The sequence below is a fragment of the Theobroma umbraticum genome, unplaced genomic scaffold (genome assembly GCF_002168275.2).
Source record: "Theobroma umbraticum cultivar Fairchild unplaced genomic scaffold, ASM216827v3 scaffold_20.0, whole genome shotgun sequence".
In the NCBI taxonomy this organism is placed as follows: Eukaryota; Viridiplantae; Streptophyta; class Magnoliopsida; order Malvales; family Malvaceae; genus Theobroma; species Theobroma umbraticum.
This window is the reverse complement of record NW_018397266.1, coordinates 5,220,971-5,241,273: the sequence shown is the minus strand read 5'-3', so window position 1 is coordinate 5,241,273 and position 20,303 is coordinate 5,220,971. Positions and strand designations below refer to the sequence as shown.

The 20,303-nt window shown below is 32.4% G+C and overlaps 2 protein-coding genes across 3 annotated transcripts; one reads left to right on the top strand and one right to left on the bottom strand.

The window, feature by feature from the left end:
• Positions 1-6,008: 6,008 nt before the first annotated feature.
• LOC110423380 (transcription factor WER-like) lies at positions 6,009-7,750 on the top strand. Its single transcript, XM_021437600.2, has 3 exons — positions 6,009-6,386; positions 6,490-6,619; positions 7,204-7,750. The coding sequence occupies exons 1-3, from the start codon at positions 6,263-6,265 to the stop codon at positions 7,580-7,582; spliced, it is 633 nt and encodes a 210-aa protein (XP_021293275.1). The 5' UTR covers positions 6,009-6,262; the 3' UTR covers positions 7,583-7,750.
• A 6,964-nt stretch (positions 7,751-14,714) lies between these two features.
• LOC110423132 (carbonic anhydrase 2-like) lies at positions 14,715-19,330 on the bottom strand. 2 transcript variants are annotated; one of them, XM_021437273.2, is made up of 9 exons: positions 19,105-19,330; positions 18,637-18,701; positions 18,228-18,371; positions 17,730-17,778; positions 16,903-17,019; positions 16,700-16,753; positions 16,135-16,220; positions 15,336-15,441; positions 14,715-15,211 (listed from the first exon to the last, which is right to left on the bottom strand). In XM_021437273.2, the coding sequence occupies exons 2-9, from the start codon at positions 18,687-18,689 to the stop codon at positions 15,047-15,049; spliced, it is 774 nt and encodes a 257-aa protein (XP_021292948.1). In that variant the 5' UTR covers positions 18,690-18,701; positions 19,105-19,330; the 3' UTR covers positions 14,715-15,046. The 2 variants fall into 2 exon arrangements, with proteins under 2 accessions (XP_021292948.1, XP_021292946.1); XM_021437271.2 differs by having other exon boundaries at positions 19,027-19,329.
• Between the last annotated feature and the right edge of the window lie 973 nt (positions 19,331-20,303).

The window sequence follows — 20,303 nt, the reverse complement described above, 5'->3', positions numbered from 1 at the left end:
AGATAAAACATGCATTCAAACTTAAATAAATTGAATTCTACGAAGCTAAGTGGGAAATCTATTTGAACGTTGATATTCTAAGCTCCAATAAACTTAAAATCAATCTTAATCTTATTAAGATAATTCAAGTTTATTAACCATAAAATCACTTTACCATAGATTCATGGTTGCACTCTTGTATTAACTACAATTAGAAGAAATAATACAATATTTAATATTCAATATTGATTTTTCAAATTGCAAACCTTATGTTATGAACCCTCACAACCATCCAATGACAAAAGATAAAATTACTATTTTACCTTTTATGTCAATTTTATCCTTTAGTCTTAGATTTCATTCAATTGATTATCCAATATTCTAAACCTAATCTTTTGAGTATTAAGATGTGATGAGTAGCTAATTCATCAATCCACTAGTCCTAAATTAATCATCAATCTTCTTGAGATCATTAGAAGTGATGTTAATGCCATAAACTTCACTATTTGGTTATATGTTCCTAGATGTTTACCTCAATTATTGTCCCTACATGTGGAGTCTAGATCAACACATTAAGATGGTCATGCCCATAGTATATCAAATATTATAAGATAAAACACGAGTCCACTATCCATCAAGATTTCAGTTCTACCATAAGCAAATACATAAATGTAAAATTAAGATTTAAGTAACAGTTAAAACTTAAATTTGATTTTCATGTGATTCTAGTTCATGGTATAGTGTCATTACTCGAAGTCAACCATTTCAATGAATTAAGACTCATCATTCTCTTAAAGTGAATCACATTCTTTTCATTGGAAGTAATCTAGATATTACAATTATAACATAAAAAAGTGACTAGTTTTATTATATGGTTGTGAATAATTTTTAGATTTAATTAAATTTCATGTTTCCTATATATGACTCTTCATACAAATATATTTTAATATCTCAATAGAATCATGGTACCTTTATAACTATATAATAAATGCTTACTTAAAACAAATTCTTCCTTTTATTATCAACATGTACTTTCGTTACTAACAAAATAAATGGAATATAATCATGAGAATATACTTGATTTCCATAGCACCATATTCTTAAATTCCTAACACATGGCATCTCTCTAATAAGAGTAATGAACAACTTGATGGAAAGAACTTGGTTCATAAGTTTGAGACAATGCTAATGTGAATACTTTATATGCAAGGGGATAATTGTTGACTATAAAGGTAATTTGTGATAGGATGAGCAATAACATGATTAACATGAGTAAATAAATCAACTTGATAAGCATCCAAATATTTTGGAACATGTTTAACTCTAGTACTTCTCCTAGAATGAGAAAGATTATTAAGAGAAGAATGAGAATTAGAGAAAATAGGTTTTACAGTAAAGGAAAATTCAAATGAATTCTGTAAAGAATGATCAGAAATGCCAATGACTATAAGATAGTTAGGAAAAGATGACTCAATAGAAAATTGAACTTGAGAATCAAAATTTGTGAAATTATAGTAAGAAAAGTCAAAAAGAGAATAATGCATACCAACTGTTCGAGGAAATGCAACATCATTTGTAGTATGCTGTAAAGTGTGATAAGGAAAGATATGCTCATAGAAAATCATATTCTTGGATATCAAGACCTTGTGTGCATTAATATCATAAGCTCTATAGCTTTTAACTACATTAGGTAACCGAGAAATACACATATACCAACCTTTTTATCAAACTTTGTTGTATGTTATGTTAAAGTAGAAACATAACATAAGCTACCAAACACTCAAAAATAATCATAACAAGGTGTCTTATGATAAAGAAAACTCATAGGGAGATTTATCATGAAGAATTTTGGAAAGGGTTCTATTTATAACATATGCAACATTAAGTATTGCATCACCCCAAGAATGAATAGGCAATCTAGACTGATGCAATAAAGATCTAGCCATAACAAGAAAGTGTTGATGTTTGCATTCAACAACATCATTTTATTGTGATGGGCAGGACAAGTGATGAACAATACCTGTAGAACTAAAAAAAATCTATAAGCTAAAATTCTTTACCGTTATTTGATCTAATACACTTAATAGTAGTTGAAAATTTAGTTTTGATAGAATTATGCAAAAATGGAAGAATAACAATAACTTTATAGTTGTTTTTCGTTGGAAAAATCCAAGTGAATCGTGGAAAGTCATCAACCAAAGTGAGAAAATAATGGTGTCCATTCAAGGTTGGAATTCTATATGGTCCCCAAATGTCAAAATGCAAAATTTCAAATGTAAAACTTGTATCTTGAACATGAGCAGGAAAAGGCAATTTTTTTTTTTTTTGCCATAAGGCATACATCACAAATCAAGTCATTTGAACAATAAACTTCAACACATTGCTAATGTATTACATTTATTCTATTAAAAGGTATATGGTCAAGTCTAAAATGCCATAAGTCCAAAGAATTTTGAACTGATTTATGACTATTTACAGTAACTATAGAAGAAAATTTAACAATCCTATCAATGCTATACTTGGATAGGTATTGCTCATTTTAATTATCTTGCATAAAATACAATCCAGAAGAAATTTTAGCAATCCCAATTACTCTCTATGAGGTGAGGTCTTGAACAACACAATATGTAATAGTAAAAATGATAGTTTTTCTTAGAACTAGTTTCACTTACTAACTGAGATAAGATTGAAATGAAGGATGGAAGACATAGTACACTATGCAATACTAACAAGGAAGTTGGTGTGACTATGCCTAAGTGTGTAACAATGGCTTGGATATTGTTAGGCAGTTGAACAAAATAATTTTAAACAAGATAGGCAGAACGAAAATTTTTTAAAGAACAAGAGACATAATTTGATGCTCTAGTGTCTATTATCCAAGAATTTGGTTTAATGACTATGTTATGAGCATTTTTATGTTGAATGGACATTTTATGAGCTATATTGAAACAAAAATGATCAAAAAGAATACCTGCAAGTGTAGAATTGAATAGGGAAGGTTTTGTCTACTAAGTGTTCGACAAAATGTCAACACCATCTTCATTGTCAAAATTACCATAATTGATGAGAGCTATTAATTTGTTAATTTGATGATTGATGAGAGATAATTAGGACATGGAACTAATGCCGACCAAACCCTCATTTTGCCTTGGCTAAGTAGTCATTTTTGTAGATGGAAAAGAACCATTTGCAGATACATTATTTATTGTTGAAGTATTTTTCTTAAAATTTCGTTTGCCTTTAGTGAATTTGAAGTTTTTAGAGAAGGCAATGAACTTGAAACACTTCTCATTCACATGGCTTTTTCACCACAATGACTATAGGTTAGATCTGTTCTTCCTTTCTTCTTATTATCAGCAGTCACTACCATAGTAGATGACTCAATCACTGGATTTAACTGAAGTATCAAACTCCTTTGAGTTTTTTCCCTTAAGACTATATTATACACTTCATTCAATATAGGAAAAGGTTCCATCATAGTAACTTGAGACCTCAAAGCTAAAAAAGTTTCATTGAGACCATTGATGAAGCTAAACACCATGCCTTTCTTATATTGGTCAGAATATTTCTCAAAGTAAACTAAATTACATTTACCATGCTCATATTGTGGTAAAGGTATGTAGTTCCTAAGTTCTTCTCAAATTCCTTTAAGCTCAATAAAATATGAATCCACGAACCTATTTCCTTATGAAACATTGCCAAGATTGTACTGGAGATCCACACACGGATGTCATCGGGTTGAGCAAAGTTTTGCTTCAAGGTACTCCATATATCTATTGTAGAATCCATATGAAAGATAGTAGATGCAATAGGTGAGGAAATAGACTCTAAAAGCCTAGCTAATATCAAATTATTGCATATCCATGGACCATACAAAGGATGAGTACTAGCTCGTTTAGGAAAAGTTCTATCAATGAATCCAACTTTATTCTTCATTGATAAAGCTAACATAAAGGATCTACTCCAAGCAATGTAATTATTAGATGTGAGCTTAGGAGTGATCACAACTGATCCATTGTGATTAGTGTGATGAAGGTAATTAGGCGGCTATGTATCCTCAATAAGTGATAATGAAGATTTCTGAGTTGATGAATCCTCCATATTCAACTATAAAATGCAAGAAAAAAAGAGATAATCACAACAAAATTCCAGAAATCAATCGAACATATAAAGAATCTACTGTAGCAGATCTGATGAAAATGAAAAATGATACTAAAGCAATAGCAAAGCTTCAATAAGAATTAAGAAAGTACGCTAAAGAACGATCATACCAGAAATCCTAAATTCCTACTTTGATACCATATGAAAATTAAGTGAAAACTTGAAAGAAAAAACGAGTCATTGTGGAGAAACTTCTTGTAGTCTTCTATCTAAACAAAAAGAGCTGTACAGACCAGAGTATTCGTACTCTGTTACTAACCAACTAAGTCGAAGAATAAAAAAAACTTTTCAAATTAGTTACATTCCAACTAACCTATATTTACAATAATTAAAAATAAATAAATAAATAAACAGTAAAGTACAATATAAATATACACGTGTCATTTCCTTTGGCCTATTCTAACATGTCATATGTAAGACACGTGAGCTCATCTTAGTCCATATCAGATTTTTATAGTCAACCAAGACTTTGCAGTCAATCATCAGGACCATGAACAGAACATTAGAATTCTGATCATTTAACTTCCCCTGGCTGCAGGTCATGACATTGAAGATGATAATCCAAACAAATTAAGTGGGGGCAATAGAATTAAAAGTGATTAGAAGGGGATGGTTACGTTCTTAAATACGCCAGCTTAACTTATTAAAGGCTAAACCAAATAACAAGTATTCAAGAAAAACAATTTGATTTTCTCAAAAAAATATAATTATAACTGGATACTTATTAATTATGTATAAATTAGAAGTACAGAACTTTTTTGGCTGGTTTTATTGGTAATTTCATGAGTCAAAGGAAGATGATGACTAGCACTTTCAGAGAATAGGATATTTACTATTTAATGGACCTATATGACATTGATGCCAACTACCGATGCAATGCTTTCCATGAATTATTAATGTTTGATGACAATGGACATATTAATATTTCTTTGGTCCATTTATTTGTTGCATTTCCACTTAACAGGAGTACATTAATTTCAATGAAAACAAACTATAATTAAGTACTAATGGTTGATCGTCGATGTGTGCATGAGAGTGTGTAATGAAATTGGAAATTAAAATGTTAATAAAGGAAAGTTAGACTCACAAACAACTTAACATCATAAATTTCTAAAAATTTCAAATTAAAGTACAATATTAAATTGCAAGTTTAAAGAAAGCAAAAGTAAAAAAAAAAAAAAAAAACTGAGTACTATACAAGAGAGACTTAAAATCTTGAGTTTTTAAACTGATTCAATCCATAAACACTATAAAAAATTTCAATCTTTTTGAGGAAATTTTCCATTGAAGAAAATGAATTTGAGCATATTTTCCATGGAAGAATCTATAAAAAAAGTCCATTGCTGAAAACATAATCGGTAATGCAATGGTCGAAAATTTAAAAAATTTATCAATAAAGTTTTGAATTTTGAAAAGAAAATAATTGAAAATTTGGTTTGATCTGTAAAAAAAAAAACTGTAGCATCAAATTTATGAGTAATTACCAAAGCAATTTTGCCGATAATTTCATATTTACCAATGAAATTCCTTAAAGGATTACCGATGGAATTTTTTAAAAGAAATATGTTAGCATTTCTGTCTACAAAGTTGCAAAATATGTCATAAATGGTCTGTTTTCCCATCTCAATCCACAATTTACATCCACAATTCAAATGGTAAATGACATAGCAGTGTTAATTTTTGCCTCAAGACTAGTAGTTTTTGAAAGTACATAGACTTAATTTGCCAAAAAAAAAAAGGTAGATAGATTAAATCAAAATTAGTATGAGGACTAATTTGACCTTTGCATAAAAAATATTTCTGGCAGTGACTGCCTTAATAAGTTGCTGTCCTGTATACTTAACCTACTGTATCCCCACACCGTCTTTCTCCATGAGAGTCGGTGCCATTTCGGCTTGAAGCCTTGAACAGCACTAGCCCATGGGCGAGCTTTCTTGTTCTATAAATACTCCTAGTAGTTAGTAGAATAAACTAGATTACAAGCTCCACAGTCAGTCATCACCCTGCAAGCCTAGCAACTAAAAAACACACATCGAAGATCAGACTTCAGAGGGGATAGGACTTAGCCTTACCAAGAGCCCAAACTAAAAACCCTGTTTGCACTTTGCGAAGAAGAAGGAATATGAAGGGATTAGAGAATGAACATTATAGAAAAGGTCTATGGACAGAGGAGGAGGACAAAATTTTGTCCGACTATATAAGAGTGCACGGGAGAGGCCACTGGAACCGCATCTCTAAGGTGACAGGTAAGGAGATTTTGCGTAGAAATTAGAGATTTGTTAATGTCTTTGTCATTTGAATTTTACTCAAGTTCCCTATGGTAATATTCTTACCGGGGTTTATGGGCAGCTTTGAAGAGGTGCGGGAAGAGCTGCAGGTTAAGGTGGCTGACTTATCTGAGCCCCGATATCAAGCTTGGTCAGTTTTCAGAGGAAGAAGATGACCTTATTATCAGACTCCACAACCTTCTTGGAAACAGGTTCTTTCTTTTATTTCTCTTCTAATTAATTTCTCTCATATATATCTGTCAAGTGTTATCAGAGCTATGCTGGATGAGAAGAGGTCCTTCTTCTCCGAAAGCAGGATCAAGCAAATAATTCTTTTTTCTCTCTATGAAATCTGGTTTCAGGGTTAAAAAACCGTGTCATGTTTCACTAAAGTTAACGATCAGCCTTAGGTTCATTCATTCATTGTATCCAACACTAGTTTTTTAAAGCATATTTATGATCATGATCAGAGGGAAAATGTATTGAATTTCAGAATTTACAGAGAGAAGAAAATAACCAACCTTCTGCTGACAACAACGTACGTTTTCTTGGTATTTGAAGTGTATGGTCACTTTCTAAAGTAAATATATATAAAACAAACAGACTTCTGCATATCAACAGTAGAAGTGTTGTACTTTGTGATTTTAATGCACGTCCTTTATGATCAAAGAGAGAGGAAGATATCAGCTGCTCGTTAGCCAAAATATAAACGACTGCAATGAAAAACAAATAGATAAATCCAAACAAGAACATGGCATAGCTACTAACAAATACTGCTTACCAACATTTTTTCTAGGTGGTCTCTAATAGCGGGGCGAGTCCCTGGAAGAACCGACAATCAGGTGAAGAATCACTGGAACACTCATCTTTGCAAGAAACTAGGCATTAAAAAACCAAGGGGAAAAGCTGAACGCTCTACGAGAAAGGTTTCTTCTCCAACAGATGAGACTAAAACAGTATCAGCTGACAACTTCAACTTTGAGCCTCTTCAAAGCAGCCGGATCACCATGAGTGTAGATTGCCCTATGAATACAAGTGAAACTTCTAATCATGACGCCGAAACTCATCAGTTCAACGATGATCAGCATTGCGTTCAATCTCTTTTGTCTGCTGGTGATAGTTTCAAAATGAATAGCCCTGGATTTTTGGAATTTCTAGATGGGTTGTTCTATTGATGTAATCTAACAAAACCACTAGGCTTTTTTTTTTTTTAAATCATCGAACAGATTAAAAAATTTATATATGCTATGTTTCTAGCATTTTTATCTTTTATCTGCTCTGGTTTTTTCTACTTAATAACTAGAAACTGAAAATTATATGTTGCATCTAGCCCCAGAACTGTATTCAGGTCATCCGAAGTCCAAACTATGTGTTGAATCATGTGTAATTATTTAGTATACACTTTTGATTTGAGCCAGTGAAAATTAAGAACGCCACTTGCTTATAATGTAATTGTAAGACTTAAGTAATTGACTCTTTTTCTGGTACAAGGGGAGCATTGGGGTTGGAATTTTAAAGATTTCTATCCAAATCCCTACCCACCCTTATTATTTGAGCTCTTCATTAAGTTAGAATCAAGTCAAATATTCAAGTGCAAGTAAAGACTTTGAATTTGTCGACATTTCATATAGGGATGGCAATGGGTACCCTATTTCAGGGTACTCATCTGTATATAATTCGATTATATAGAATTAAAATACCTTATAATCTAGTTTAGGAGGGATTTGGATAGTGATTTTACTATCTGTATCGAGTTCGGATACTATCTCTTGGATACCCACTACTCAAATCGGATCATCATTTATGAATATTTTATTATTATTTCAATACTTAAATTCAACATATACAAATTTTACCAACTTTATAAGTAATTCTTTTTGTTAAAAACTAACAAAAATATTAAAAGTATGGTTACTCTTATTATTAATGTGATGACATTAATATATTTCAATTAAAAAATTATTAGATTATTAATTATGTTTAAATAATATGAATATCTTATCATATTATAAAGGAATATAATTACTATTATATATATATATATATACTTTTAATATAAATATATTTACTTCCTATTTTATGTTAACATTATAAAAATTATAATATATAAAATTATTAATTATAATATTTATACTGTTATTTATAAACTTAGAAATATATACTTAAAGAGAACTTTTGAGATTAGAATAATTTTTAACCTAACTATTTGGTTAATTTCATGAAATTAAGGACAAATCCATATAGTTAATTAAATTAATTCATGAAACTATAATTATTAATTAACTTCTAATGTCTTTTAATATTTGTAGTTTATATATTGTGTTAATTTATAAGAAATATAATAATAATTATTATTATACATATACTAAAATTTTTTAGTATATATATACTTTAAATATAAATATATTTACTTTCTATTTTGTTTTAATATTACAAAAATTATAACTTATAAAATTATTAATTATAATATATGTACCTTTATTTATATAAACTTATAATATATAAACCTAAAGAGAAGTTATGAGATTATAATAGTTTTGAAACCTAGTTATTTTTTTTAAATTTAAAGTAATTAAGGGCAAACTCATATAGTTAATTAAATTAATTGATGAAACTATTATTATTATTAGCTTGTAATGCCTTTTAATATATATACTCTATATATGTTAGGTTCATTTATAAGGAATATAATTATTATATATATTAAAATATTTTTAATATATATATATATACTTTAAATATAAACATATTTACTTTTTATTGTGTTAACATTACAAAAATTATAACTTATAAAATTATTAATTACAATATATATATATCTTTTTTTATATAAACCTATAATATATAAATCTAAAGGGAAGTTGTGAGATTAGAATAGTTTTGAAATTTAGTTATTTTTTTAATTTCATGTAATTAAGGACAATTTCATATAGTTAATTGAATTAATTAATGGAACTATGATTATTAATTGACTTGTAATGTCTTTTAATATATATGCTTTATATACATTGGGCTCATTTAAAAGAAATTTAATTACTATTGTATATATACTAAAATACTTTTAGTATATACACATTTTAAATATAAATATATTTACTTTCTATTTTGTGTTAACATTACAAAAATTATAACTTATAAAATTATTAATTATGTTTAAGATATTTGTTTTTGAATTATTAAATTTAAATTTTATTATTTGTGTATTTTTATTAATTTAATTATTAGTAAATTATATGAAATATGTAGGAAAAATATTATTGTGTATGGATACGGGAACGAATTCAAGTTCGAATAATTAAGTATCCATGAATAGCATTTTAATAATTTTTTTTACATAATTAGGGTAATTATAGGGTAATAGAGATATATTAGGTTTAGGGTAGTAATTTTAAAAAATATTTGGATAGTTAATAGGATTTTGGTACTTTATTTCTTATAGGGTTAATGTTCGTGTATCTTAAAATTAGCAAGTACCCTACTCGTTGACAACCCTAATCTTACATTTTTATAGTAGACCTCTATCATGTTTGAAGAGCATTTGAAAATTTTCTTACTTTGCTTCTAGTTTGCAAAAGTCACTACTAGAAAACAAGGTATTACCAACGGAATATATTCTGTCAGTAAAAATTCGTTGTTATATACCGATGTCTTACCGACAGAAAAGAGGTCAAGATAGCACCAACGGATTACTGATCGAATTTGCAGGCAAATGTACTTCAGTCAATAATGTGTGGGCAGCAATTATATTTGGAAGGCAGGAAAAATACTGATTGAACACTTTGGTCGAGAATGACCATACTAACCGATTATACCAATGGAAGTTGTCGACGGATATTCCGTCAACCACACTACGATTATAACAATGAAATTACTGATGAAAGTTTAGTCAGTGTACTCATAGTTCATTTTGCAGAGTTTGCCAATGAAATTTTCGTCAATATTATGGTTTAGTGTTACTGATGAAAAATTAGTAAATCTAAATAAAATGCTTAGGGTTTTCTTTTCCAGCATTTCTCCTTCTCCCCTTCTCTTCCCCCAGATCCACCTCCCTACCAACCACTCTCAGCCCTCCCTCTCCAACATCGATGGACAACTCCCTCCCCTGGTCTGACATTCTCCATCGTAGACTCAAGTTCTATCAAACTATACTGAGCCGACAACCCCTGCCCATACTTTCCTCTTGTGATCGAGAGCCTCCCCTATTCACTCGCGCCGATCGATGTGTAGTTGGAGGCAACCACCCCTACTTCTCTCCCCTCTTGCATCCCGTGCCAGCTGACTACCCTCGCCCCTCGTCCGAAGTTAAATCTGGTGCCAATAGCCCGTAGCCCTCCGATAACTCTATTATGTAGAGTTATTTTGGCATATTTTATGGGCTTAAGTAGTTAGATTTTCGAGATTTTAGATTCGAATTGTAACATTTTAAGTATTTTTCTAGTTTAAGTTTGATTCCATACTGAATAGTTAATTTAAGTTATTTTAGTTAAATTGTATGTTATTTTATTTTAAATTACTTTAAGGGTAGTTATTGCTAATTTCTCTTATTGATTTTGTAGAAAATTTGATGAAAAAGGCTCATTTGATGAAGACAATCTTGATACACGATTGATTGGTGGGCAATGTTCAAAACAAAGGTCAAAGTCGATTTAATATTCTGAATAATGAAATGGTGTATTAAAAAGATGAAAACAATCCCAATACATGATTTAACGCTCCTTCAAATGACCTTGACAATAATACAATTCTTGTTTGTAGTGAATATGAAAAGATTAATATGTTTGTTAAAGTTGAACATAGTGAAAAAGATGATGACGATGAAAGACTTAAAGGAAAAGATGAAGAGATAAAGGTAGATGCAAAAAAAGACGATGGTAATGAAAGTAATGATCCTAAAGATGAGAGCGATGAAAATGAGTTTGCATGTTTAGATGATGTTTGAGGGTTGATGTTTTTTTAATATATATATTTAGATCATGTAAAGATGTTGACATGATGTACTTTTTTATGCTAATTTATTTATATATTTCATTTTGTTTCAACATCAACCATTATTAACATCTTTCTAGTGATCATGGGATTACATTTATTGATAGTACTTAATATTAATGATTATGGATTACGTTTATTGTTAGTTATTAACAATGGTTAGTCAATAATGTGATGACAAATTTTTGCATAGTCATGGTTAAATATAAAACTACCACTGGTCCTCGAGCACGGTTGAGTGGCATAGGCAATTCAGCTATGCAACCTCCGATTCCACCTCTTTAGTCTTCACCACCTACTATGCGATCGTCGATGCCACCTCAGTTATTGATACCATCGATGTCCACTCCTATGTCCACACTAGCAACTACTCCATTTAATCCAAAGGAAATGCCGCCAACTCCAACTACAACCACAAGTGTGTCAAACTTTGTATCCCAGTCTAGGGTCCTAGGCCTAGTGTAAGCTTGCCCACTCCTACCAATTCAGACTGACGAAAACTTTTTCATCTTGTCAAAAAAAGGTAATTTACAGCTATTAGCTTATTTCATTTTATGTAGTAATTTCATTAATGTGTCTTGATAAAGATGTATTAATTTTGTAGTACTTTTGTGGAGACTGATGTGACTCCAATCATCACGAGAATAATCAAGAGTCATTTTAATGGGCCCTGGCCAACATGGAGGTTGATTCCTACTGTTGTGCAAAATGCCATGTGGCATAAATTTGAGGTACCTTATTATTATTTTATATTTATCCAAGTTTCCTTTAACAATACTGATATAAATATTTATTACTTATGTAGGAGTCTTTTACGTGGGTTGATACTGATTCTTTGATGGTCTGTAATATATGAGAGATCTGTTAGTAGACGAGAGCAAGAAAGGCCAGAGGGACGCGGGCACTCGTCATGATCTCCTCTTGACTAAAAGGAAGGCACACCCCTAGATCACTATAGAGGTTTGGGACCAACTAGTCAATAATGTTTGGGCCATGCTCGAGTGGCAACGTCAACCCATGAAGGCCTAGCAAAGTCACTTGATAGAGAAAGACAGTAGCATAGCAAAGCACACAAGAGGTTCTTTACCTTTTGCTTTACATCAGAAGAAAATGGTATGTATTCTTAACTCGTAAAGTCAATAATTGGAGCATTTTCATGTTGTCATTATGTTATTGACGACTGCGAAGCGAAGCCATGTATTTGTTTTGATGATGCCTTTTTTGTCATCTAAGTGTGTTATGTATTGTCGTTGTTTTACAATTTTAAAACATGTTGTCATTGTCTTGTTGAAAATAGCGAAAACATGCATATTAGTGATCATGTGTTTTTTTTTTCTTATCAAGACTGTAGTTTGAGATACTACAAAGATCGACGACATTCTCCCAGGTTTTCAAGCACACTCATAAAGGACAAAAAGGTAACGAAGAGTTTGTCAACAACAAGTTGAAGACTAATAGTGTAAGTAAGAGATATGAGTCAATTTTTTTTAACTATATTATTGAATATGTGTATATGTTCCTTAACAATTTCATTAATATATAATGTCATTTTCTTTTCTATTTGTAAGAATCATATACATCTGCTATATTGTAGAAGTACGGTGATGATCCATCATCTTAACCGAAGTTCGATCCAATGACATGGTCTGAGGCAATTGGAAGGCCGTAAACCACTCCGACCCATGTATACAGGTTTAGCACCAAAATGCAACCTGCTTTACTATTTGCTCTAGCTGTGACATTTGAGTTTGCCTATGGTCTTATGCCTTCTACTGCTATTACATGAGTTTCATGATCTGGACCAGAAGGCTATTAAGAAATAAAGACCGACGTGAAGGAGTTGAAGACTGATGTGTCTGATATTAAGTCCATCATGAAGGTTATCCTTGAGAGGCATCCGGATCCAATTGGTGGGTCTTCATCATCACAGCAGTCTCATCCTCAGTCACAACAGCAATCTCCCCTTCCTCATGATTTGGCTAATGGACAATCGTAATTCCTTTTCATTGTGCTACAGACTTTTTATATTAATGTTTTCCATAGACTTTGAACATTTCTTTTTAATTTTCAAAATATTTGGGGTGATTTTTTCATTATATAATTCATTTGGAGTAATTTTGCAAACAAAATTATTACTTTAAATATATTAATATTATTAGTCAATGTAAAAAATACAAAAATATTAAAAATATATATAATTAATTATTATAGACAAAATTCTTTCAATATCGACATATTTATTTTTTTTACTAATGTAATTTGCTTTATTATGGACAAAATAATACCCCTTACGACAAAACAAGTCAAAAATTTTAGTCGCTAATTTTGTTGCGAATTCAATCAGAAATTCGTCAATAAAATACCAACACATTTTTCGATCGCTAGATCCATTGGTATATTACCGATAGATGTACCGACAGTAAATTTTTTGATTGGCACCTTTCTCGATGAAAATTACCGATGGATATTTGACACCACCTATAAATTTTTCAATCAACGGATCAAATTTTTTATCAACGAAAATACTAACAAAACTTTTCGTCAGTGATATTTTTGATAGAATTTTAAAATACCCATAAAAACTTATTACTCACAATGGTATTTTCAATTGACTAACGACAAATTTTTTCGTTGATAATTGATATTACCAACGAAAAAATCAGTCTATAAAACTGGATTTTTTTGGTAGTGAGTATTATTGCTTCAATGATCCGGATCGACAAGATTACAAGAGACTAATTAATGTCAGCAAGCTTGTGTCAGATTATAAATTTGAAGCAAAAATTACATGTTCCCGTACTGAGAAGTGAGAAAAGAGGCAAGTCACTTTCCTCTTTCTCTTTTGAAGGACCAAAGGAGCCTCCAAACCACCCGTGTGTGTATTAAGTATCTATCCATTAAACATGTTAATGATGTTGGGATAGTACCCTACAACTATAAAAGGTGTTCTCCTTTAATAATTCACTTCTTTTCAAGATGAAACACGCTATATATCTAAGGAATGAAAATAAAGAATGTAATTAATTTGGCCTAATGCCATGAAATTAAGACATCATTTATAATTATATACTTTTTATTTTGGCAATTAGTCTTCCAAAATAGGCTTTTAAGTGCGGCCACCAAGGTAGTGAATCACAAGTAGAGTCAATGATCTAGGGAGGATCTGTTTCATAATTTTCTGTTTTTTTCCCTGTTTCAAAATGTTCCTTCGAAGGTTAGAAGCAAGATTCTCATTCACGTACGCATATGTAGATGTACCTTTATTCTTCAAGAATAACAAATACAAAGTCGAGAAAAAGCTCAGTTATCCAAAGAAAATAGTAACAGTAATGCAATACTCATTCTCATGCCGTGTCTTCATTAACTTGATCAATACAAAAATGGGAGAAAACATTCTATTATGCTTCGGAAGAAAGAAACAACTTGTTGGGCTAACCCAACTCTTTAACCCAACATTTTCTTTTTGGAGTACAGAAGGGGAATTCATTTTTCTTTCGCCTTTGACGGAGGAAATTAAAGACAAAGTGGACCAAGGGATGAGCCGTCCACTGTTTTTATTCTCTGGGAATGGTATTCATAAGGAAATATACAAGCAGCACGCAAGGAAAGCAACCAAGATGAGCTTTTACTATAATGGGGAAACTGCAAATTGCTCATACAGCTAAGGTGGGTGTAATGTTGAAGTCGAGATTCCAGAGATCGAACTTTCCATCCACAAAATCATAATGTGCGCCCTTCAAAACAAGGCTTTTCTTCACCACTGCATCTCTCACAAATGGATATGTCAATAGGTTGCCCAGAGATACATTCACAGCTTCCTGCATTAATTTAAGAACACAAACATTATCAAGAATATCAAACGTTAAAGGAAAAATAAACGATCTGATCATTATTGTTTAAGAGTGCCAAAAAAAAGTTAATGATGGTAGACATGTAAGTTACCTTCTCGCAGTTGGTGCATTGCTCCGAGAAACTTAGCTCATTACATTCTGATTTCACCTTAGTCTTTGCGGGTGCGCAGATGCTAACCCATTGTTCAATGAAATCACTGCAAAGTTCAAAAGTCAAACATAAATAATAATGAAATATAAATCTTCATTTGTCTTAAATCTGTTTAGGCATCCTTCTATAAAAGGAGGAGAGAAGGGGGCCCAAAAATCAGGCCTAAAACTTAAAAGTCCATGGCACTGGCACAAGAAAACTGTTGGTCCATATTTAGAGACAAAGGTCCTAAACATCTTCTGTTAAAGAAATTAGAGAATACTGGGCATTAAAAGCTATAGACAAGCAGCCATTTAAATAAGTCTACATATATGAATACATAAACCCCATAACGTCTTAAATTGGCAGGATGTATAAGACCCTGGTTGGTAAAGGAATGATGTGGAATCCACATTTTTACACTGGTATGTTCCGGATTCCAAAAGCAAGATGAAAGTTCAAAGTTCAAAGTTCAAAAGTTGTTCCCCCTGGCTTTATTCGCCTTTAGAGATGCCTCCAAGAATGTGGTGCTTCGCACTTATCAACTTATATATTAGTTACTGATAATTCACGATAAAGAGTATACTGTAATATCACATGGGAACTATTGAGATTCTGAGACTGAAAGGTCAAAAATACTGAAACGCCTTTTGATTATTTTAATCTGTTCCTTAATATAAAGTATATGCTGCACTTGCAAGATTTAAGCAGAGTTTTAAATATGTGCTTTGCTTTAATGCCACAATGATAAAAGTCTTACCTAGCAGTGGTCCCATCATCTGGGATAGACATGAGCCCTTTGATACCTCCACAGCAGCTGTGTCCAATAACCACAATGTTCTCCACCTGCACACCAAACATTCTCTTACACATCCAATTCCAAAAGGGGAAATATAAGAAAGCTACTTTAACGTTGAAAGAAAGCAGAAGAGCAGCTCACACCACTTAACAAAGTATATACCAACATATATATACTGAATTCACCATTCATTATTGCACTGTTCCATATTTCAATCCGTTTGTAATTAATTAATTCAAAAGTTGAACCGATACATCAGCAATTACTACACCGATTCTTGAAGCCTGCAATTGATGCAAATTCAAGGTGATTGACATATAGAAAGCACAAGGAATCAGTGCATCTCTTTGAAGTTGGTCGGTAAGCACTTGAGACTTCATAGAGAGTTAGAGCATGCCTAGTGACTAGAGATCACGTTGCCCCCACCAAAGAGTCAACATCCACTAAACATTATCCATGCTCTATCATTAAAAAAAGGGTAATAGCAAATCGTGCTTATAAAGTCAAATTATACTACTATATTCACCTTCAGATGCAGGACTGCATATTCAATGGCCGCACCAACTCCGGAGTATTTTGTCTGCGGTAAACAAAGCAAATCAAGTTAATATAAAATACATTAAAAAAAATTAATAGCAAACTGGTGAAAATATTACTGATTCCTATCAACTGAAGGGCGGCATGAAACGCCAAACCCCGTGAAGAATAAATAATGTAACGGAGGCGAACCTTGTCATAGGGTGGGACCATGTTGGCAATGTTTCGGACCATAAAAGCCTCCCCTGGTTGGAAATCCAGGATGTGAGAGGGGCAGACTCGAGAGTCGGAGCAAGCAAATACCAAAAACTGTACAAAAACGATTTATTTAGAGGGGAAAGAAATATGAGTTTTAACTCACTATGCTCGCCATTCCTATTGCATAGCAGTAATGATTGTTGAAAGAATAAAGGATTCATAGATAAAAGTATTGCCCTATTCCTTGAATCCACCCATAACTTTCATTCATAACTTTAGCACCCAAAATGACAACAAAACAAGTCGTAAAAGCAACTGCTAATTCACTTTTGTCAAACTCTTCATCTCAAAAAAGAGACAGCCACTATCTTTCTAACAGTAACACGCAAAAATAAATCAACCGGTTGACTGTTCATTCCTCCCCACTCGCCTACCATTCAAAAGGTGTGCAAACTTAGGCCGTACACGCACCATTTTGTCAAATAAAGCCCGCAATCATAAATGCTAAAAAAGTCTATGTTTTTAGTGGAGTATATTCTCGGTTCAAATTTATTGCGTTGTACTGGAAAATGAAACAATTCCATTAACAAATACAATTCTCTGGTAAACATCTAGCAGTTGCCACATTCAACTAATTAGCTTAATTTTCACCGTGTAAAGTAAGTCCAAATCTTGTCTGAACAGGTTGGTCAATTCTTTTACCAGTTCAGTAATTCAAAAACTGCAAATATCCAAAATAAGAAACCAAAAGAAAAAAAAAAGGACTCCGAACAGACACAAAAAATAGGTCGACCGTGCATGATAACAATAGCAGGACGAACCTTGGGGCTTTGGCCTTTGGCAAGTTCACCGTACAGATCAGGATTTTTCCTGGAAAAAAAAAAAAGAGGGCAAGACAATTCCAATTAAGCTAATAATTAAAAAATATAGATATTTATAGCCAGCCAATTTCCCACATCAATGACATACTCTTTCCCTTTTCTGCAACAGCCAATTCAGTTGCTGTGACCTATTCCAAATCCACTTTCTTTTTAATTTAAAATAGTTATGACAATCCAATTTTTAATCTCCTGCAGAAAGCCATTAATGACGCTTCCTCGAGTTGGAAAGACAAATGGCCACATGAAAAAAAAAAAGAAAAAGGGCAAGGCAGTTACGGTACTTTAAATAAAAGGTTATATCAAAACAAGAAGAAGCCAAAACGATACGGCAGATTCCACGATCTGACAGAAGAGGAGAAACTTCCACTGTTCCATAACTCTGTCCTTTTTTAATTTCGTTTTGGTAGATAACAGGTGCTAGTAAATTTATAAACGTACTCATATTTCTCCTTCTTGAAGTGAAGGAAACCGGTTTCGATTCGCTTGACCGGGTCGAACTGATTGGGGTCGGCAGCAGCCTCTAACTCGGCCGTTATCTGCTTGATTTTTGCTGCGGCGACGCTTTCGAGATCAGCTTTGTCACTGCAACCGAGGAGGCCAACATTAGCCAAACCGTTACAGAGTTACAGTACAGTGGTGGTTGTGGGTCCCAGTTTTGTTCCAAACCTTGGCCCCACTTTCGGACAACGTAACTGCAAAACACGGTTTACCATGTTCGATAAAACGGTGAAAATGACGGATAAGGACGGCAGTTATGGCGCAATTACCGTCCCAGAAATCCTTGGCTTTTTCTGTTTTTAAGGTCCGGAACGGAAAGAGAGAAGTTAGAAAGACAGGACTGTAATACCTGAGAAGCTTTGACAAAGCTGCAATGGCCTCCTCGAATGACTCGCTTCCCATGTCTTCTTCTTTCTGTTAGCTCAAAAGAGAAATCACAATTATTTCTCGAAATGGATACAATTCTAAATATTTATCATCGTGATCTGACACGTTAAATTAATTCCGGGAAATCCACGAACGTTAACTCCGATGAAACAAAAGCCGAAGTGAAGTGAAAAAAACAAAAAAAAAAAAAAGCAAACTCGAGCAAATCAGAAAATCAAGCCAGTTAGAAGAAAACAAAGGAATGGAAAGGTGAAGCTGTAGATGAAGGTGATCTGAACCGGGATCAACGCAGAAACAAGATTAAAAAGTTGTGAACAGTCTTGGTAAAAGGCGAATCATTGTCTTTGCGAACCTTTTCTTTTCAAACTTTGAGATTCTTCTTTCTGGTTCTGAATTTGGGAAGGACTAAACTAAAGCAGAATTCACCAACCTGATAAGTTGATAATCGCTCTTTTTCACGATATCAGATACTTTATAGCTTCTGCTACAGATTGGCACCCTATTTATACTAGCTTATTAATTACCATGGTACATGAAGTAACCCGAGGTTAGCTGTAGGGGATGGTTAAGTTTTTAAGAAGAAAAATGAAAGGAAAGTTTGGTTTTCATTACATTCGACACGAGCGGTGAACGCGTTAGGTTTATTGTAAGCAAAAATTGGCAGTCTACGAGGAGAAGTGGTACGGTGTTGGCTGGTGTAGGAAGGGATTTACTGACTCTGGTCCTTTGGATTGGTTCATATTTCAAAGATGGGTGATCGGATGGCAACAGGACTTATTCCTAAAGAACCGAACATCTTTTTCGAAATTAGGGGACACGTCCAGCGGACGCTCCGGGGGGCTAAGTCAAATAAGACGACGTGCAAGGGCCGCCACGTGGTGGGATTTGCGAAGGTGACGACAACTGAAATTGATTAATTTATTAATGATTCTTTATTAGGCTACAGTGTTATTTATATTTTGGTCAAAGGAAAAAGTTCATTTATTTGATGATTAATGATTTTTTATTGGTATTATCCACGCATCTACAACTACGGCTTAGATTCATCTCCCGTCGAAGGTTTAGACAATTTTATTGAATATGATATTGTCATAATTTATCAAGTTGTATGTGATTTAACAATTAAATAGAAGCAATACAACAACAATTTTTTATATCTCATAACTAATAATTTAGACTTTTATTATTTAACCATTTTTATATCTCATAACTAAAATTTTCAAGTTTATTAAGACAATACATTACTTAATTGGGTAACTTTAAAGGGTACCCTAAGTTCATCCACAAAACCTTACTTCAAAGACTACTATAATAATAATATTTTTACTAAAATAGTATGTCCAATATCTTGCGTCAAATACAATTGAGTGTACATGTGAGAAAAATGACTTTGCATTATTGAATTAAAAAAAAAAAGGGTAGGACACAGAAATATAAGAAAGAAGATGGCTGACTGTTTCTTTAAAGGGTTTAATTTTCTGATTGTTCCTTTTCTATCTTCTCTTAGTATTCAAAGGCTTTGATTTATTTATTATTTATTTAACAGCAATGGAGGATTTGTTCTCAAACTTAAATGGAGTACTAACCCCTGGTCAACTAGAGTCTTATTTTGAGTGCTTGAAGGAAGAT

Coding starts and splice junctions, on each gene's coding strand:
- LOC110423132 (XM_021437273.2), bottom strand. CDS start 18,689: ATGGGAAGCGAGTCATTCGAGGAGGCCATTGCAGCTTTGTCAAAGCTT. Junction 18,372..18,636: donor GCTTTGTCAAAGCTTCTCAG/GTATTACAGTCC, acceptor CCTCGGTTGCAG/TGACAAAGCTGATCTCGAAA. Junction 16,221..16,699: donor ATGCAGTCCTGCATCTGAAG/GTGAATATAGTA, acceptor TTTGGTGTGCAG/GTGGAGAACATTGTGGTTAT.
- LOC110423380 (XM_021437600.2), top strand. CDS start 6,263: ATGAAGGGATTAGAGAATGAACATTATAGAAAAGGTCTATGGACAGAG. Junction 6,387..6,489: donor CCGCATCTCTAAGGTGACAG/GTAAGGAGATTT, acceptor GTTTATGGGCAG/CTTTGAAGAGGTGCGGGAAG. Junction 6,620..7,203: donor CACAACCTTCTTGGAAACAG/GTTCTTTCTTTT, acceptor CATTTTTTCTAG/GTGGTCTCTAATAGCGGGGC.